The following is a 4,367-nucleotide window of genomic DNA, read 5'->3' as shown; positions in this document are numbered from 1 at the left end:
GAATCTTAATCAAATGAAATGATCAAATAAAGGATAGAGAAGATGCCATCTCCAATATTAGTGCTAATCTACCAAAATTTTCAAACCAAGTTGCACCGTAGCTTTTGACAAATTAGATACTTGATTAATCTGGGCACCCTGCTGTATGAATCTCCCATGTGCCTTCTGTTCTTCTTTCCTGATTTTTTGAGTTTATTCTTGGTGCCTGCTGTGTTTATTTTGTGCGTGGCACTCTGTGTTTATGACCTTTCGTCCCCTGAGGAGGCAATAATCGTCCGGTTGGTTTTATATAAAGAGAGGAATTTGATTCATCAATCGCATCAAAATTTGGAATACAGATACAGTTGAAATCAGCTCTACCTGACAGACAAAACATATACTTCAACTTTGGCTAAAGAAGTCATGCCAGAAACCCAAAAGTAGCATTACGCAAGCATTTCACACGACATTTCTACAACGTCATGCCCCAAGCCCCATATTGAAGGGGCCAGGTGAGGTGATTCTTCCAATTTGGCTTTGCATAAAGAACCTTTTCTTCTTACTTTATTACATTCTCTGCATAAAGAACCTTTTCTTCTTACTTTATTACATTCTCTGCTTGGACTATATATGTATCTTCTGTTTCAAGTAATTAGATGTTTCTAAGAATCTTTACTGCTTGTCTAAATTACCCTTGGACGTGAAGATTAATATTAGTAAATTTAAAGAGCCTTGAATTTAATTGAGTCTAACAAGGGATGGCAAGTGAGAACTTTGGCTAGAAATCCTGAATACCAGCCATGTTTCATTCCCTCTTATACCCAAAAAAATGAAATCCCTTCGATTCTCTTTCATTCTCTTTTTTATGTTTTAATAGGGTAAGGATTCTTCATATCATGTATGTTTATCTATTTTTTTTAAAAAAAATCAAAATATTATTATTTTTTTTTGAAAAGTGGAGTTTGTTAGCCATTAACCGGTATACCATTGATAGTCTCGAACTGCTGCAGAGACTCTCATTGGTATGAAATGAAACCCGGCTTGGCAAGAAAAGTCAGAACAAAAAGGTTCACCATTACAAACATAAACTAGCAATATACCCTCATCAATCAGCAACTTCACAAAACTAGACTGAATCCTGCTTAAGATCAAAAACAAGCAGCAGGAAACAAAGAGGCTAAACGGCCAAGACATAATTTCTAAAATCAGCCTCATACAGCAACAGCAATACCGTAAGACAACAAAACAAAAATGATCCAAAACAGAGTAGAGCCTTCAACGTCCCTTGAAACACTTGATCATCAAAGCCAAGATCCAATCAAGTCGGGGAAGTTGACAGCACATTGACAAATCCAAGCTAGAAAGGGTCAGCAAATTCAAATCAAAACACACCGCAGGCAAAGGAGCATGGCTGCTTCGACCTGGTGATCATGACCTTGGAGAAGAATCAGCATCAAGCACACAACTCAAGCAAGACAGTCCTCGAAAAAGCTGAAGCAAGGGAAAAGCAAAACCCCATCCAGAAAGAGAACACAAATGCACATCAACTCCCAGCGAAAAAGTGAAAAACCAGTCATGCTAAATAACATATCGTGGACAATATAAAAGTTAGACTAATAAAAACTAGTCATGCTACAAAAGAATGCAGCAACGAAATATTAAAATAAACTAAAACATATCGTGTACAAATAACCAATATATACAGAGAAAAATACAAAAAAAATATTAATACAGAACAGCTACAAAAAATATCACCAAACCACAAACATTTTTTTTTTCTATCCACGTTAATTAATTTTTACAAGTGAATTAATACAATAATTAAATTTTCCAAAAATATTTCATCTAAAAAGAGTACAATCAATATTAATTATGACGTAACATATCAATTCGTTATTTTGGATTATGACGTAACATATCAATTGATTGAAATAATATGTAAATAAAAATTGATAATAAATTTTTTACCTTACGTATGATTCTCTTTATCAATAGCAGAGAGATTCCCTTTTCCTTACTGTTTTGGGTTCCCAACAGTCTTTCTTTCCATCTATAAATTTGTGGGGTTTATTACAAGAGGCTGCAGATCAACTTAAACTCAAAAGTGTAAAGAAGAAAGATGAGAACCGTGAGAAGGGATGCCCTCAGACCGGGTGATCACATCTATTCTGATAGGAAGTTACGTCTCTACTTTCACCATGGTAAACCCTCTTTCTCTTTTCTTTTCTTTCCTTTTTATATAAAAAAAAAGGAGAGAAAAGATTATAATTTCCCTAATTTTATACCTTTTTGTGCACTTCACTTGCACTTTAACAAAGGTTCATACGGTCAGGGTGTTAGGGGTTGGCTTGTTTAGAGATTGTGGCCCGAAAATTGAAGAGTTTTGGCTGTAAATTTTTAATTAAGAAGAAGAAGAAGAAGAACAACAACCAATTTTCAACCATATAATTTTACTGAGAGGGAGTGAGAAGAAGAGAAGTGAGATGAAGATAACCATCCTATGTGTTCTTATTTAAATTTCATACAAAATTAGAATATAAATCCAAGTTTTATAGACAATATGTCATGCTTTTGGACTAAAAGGTTCTCAAATCATGAAACGTATTTCTCCATTTCTGAGAAAAAGAGATCATTTAACGGCAGGCATATACGTGGGCGACGACATGGTGATTCACCTCATGGGACCAAGCAAGATTTACAACAAGCCTCCATGCAAAAAATGTGGGTTCAAGCCTCAGGCCGGGATCTTCAAAACCTGCCTCGATTGCTTCCTGGAAGGTCACTCCCTCTACCGCTATGAATACGATGTCTCCTACTTGAAGTTGGTTTTCAAACGCCGTGGCTCTTGCAGCACTTGGGACTGCAAACCGGAAGATGAAGTTGTCGAAACAGCCCATCGTCTGCTCGAAAGCAAGAGCTTCGGAAACTACAATTTTTTCCTCAACAATTGCGAGGACTTTGCAGTGTATTGCAAAACGGGTGTGGCAATGAGCAATCAAACAGCAGGGTTATTTGGGTTCAACCTGCTTGGTGTCGTTGGCTATGCAGCTACAAAAGGGATCTACGAGGCCGTGGCTGATTGAACATGAACTTGGAACTCTGCATATTAATGATAGTGAAAGGCTCAAGGAAATTAACTGGGGAAATTTAAGGAACCAAACTTTGTTATTAGTAGTATTCTCTGGAAATGGTTTCCTTTAGGCTTTGCAATATCAGTAAATAAATTAAAACAGCCAATTAAACTTGACTTATCTGCTATAATTAATGGTGTGAAAAAGGCTTGCAAATTCTTCTCTCTACTTATTTGCCCCAAATAACATAATGGACTTCATTGCTGATTTGAAAGTAAATTTGATTAAAAAAAGGCATAATTAAGTAACAAATCTATGACATCCCAAATATTGAAGCGCAGTTCGAACAAGTTGAAATCACATACAATTAATTGTATGTAATTATAAAATCTTAATTATTCGTTTAAAAAATATAACGTACATGTTGATTTTGCATATTAAATTTCATGTAAATTCCATATTAAATGGTTGGATTGAATAATTGTAAAATTGTAGGTAACATGAATTCTATCCTAGTTGAGCATGACAATATAGGATTATACATCTACTCAACAAGAAAACCAAAGAATTAATTGTTTCCATCCCAAAAAATCACAAAACTGCAAATTAAAAAAGAAAATACCCAAAACTTGGTTGGTTAGCCAAAATATAGATAGTTTCATATATTCTAAATCCATCTATTTCAATAAATTTTTATTAAAATCTTACAAAATCTACCACTTCAATGCCAAATTGATATTAACGTAACATAAATCCCAACCACGTGGATGTTTACATGTCAAAAATATGTGGACTTATTTGACTTTTTGGACTAAGTTTCATGCGAGGTGGACATCCGCATGATACCACAATGAGAAGAGAACATCTCCATCCCCGATGATCCCAAACCCCTGTTGCCGTATGCATTAGTAATCTGCCACAACGAATCACAACCCAGTGGCTCACAGACATTTGCAAGCACTACAGTCGGGTGCTCAATGCCTTCATCCCCCCCACCCAACCATCTAGAGGTAAAAAGTATAGATTTGTCTGTTTTCTCTCCATGGGTGATGCTCTGAGCACAATCAAGGGCCTCGACGGTGTATGGTTCTTTGACAAAAGGCTTGAAGTTGCTTTAGCAAAGCATAACCGCAGATCTAACAACAGACCACTTCTCCCCCAACCCCAAAATCCTGATCGTTGACAACCCCAAAATGTACCAACTCGGCCATACCCAAATCGAAATAGGAGAAATGCCCACTCTCGAGGACATTTCCCTAATCGTACAACAAGGAGACCCTTTCTTGTACACCAAAATAAAAAATCCCAATCCCAGTT

The 4,367-nt window shown here is 36.1% G+C and overlaps 1 protein-coding gene across 1 annotated transcript; it reads left to right on the top strand.

Annotated features, from left to right (window-relative positions):
• Positions 2,083-3,234, top strand: LOC18600151. The gene is made up of 2 exons (XM_007030461.2): positions 2,083-2,180; positions 2,623-3,234. Exons 1-2 carry the CDS (start codon positions 2,099-2,101, stop codon positions 3,060-3,062), a joined length of 522 nt encoding a protein of 173 aa, XP_007030523.1. The 5' UTR covers positions 2,083-2,098; the 3' UTR covers positions 3,063-3,234.

The sequence above is a fragment of the Theobroma cacao genome, chromosome 5 (assembly GCF_000208745.1).
Source record: "Theobroma cacao cultivar B97-61/B2 chromosome 5, Criollo_cocoa_genome_V2, whole genome shotgun sequence".
Classification (NCBI taxonomy): Eukaryota; Viridiplantae; Streptophyta; class Magnoliopsida; order Malvales; family Malvaceae; genus Theobroma; species Theobroma cacao.
The sequence above is the reverse complement of the archived record's forward strand: the minus strand, read 5'-3'. Positions and strand labels throughout refer to the sequence as shown.

Bases quoted from the DNA above. Each gene is read 5' to 3' on its own strand.
- LOC18600151 (XM_007030461.2), top strand. From the start codon at position 2,099: ATGAGAACCGTGAGAAGGGATGCCCTCAGACCGGGTGATCACATCTAT. The intron at 2,181-2,622 runs GTAAACCCTCTT...ATTTAACGGCAG, and splicing joins ACGTCTCTACTTTCACCATG to GCATATACGTGGGCGACGAC.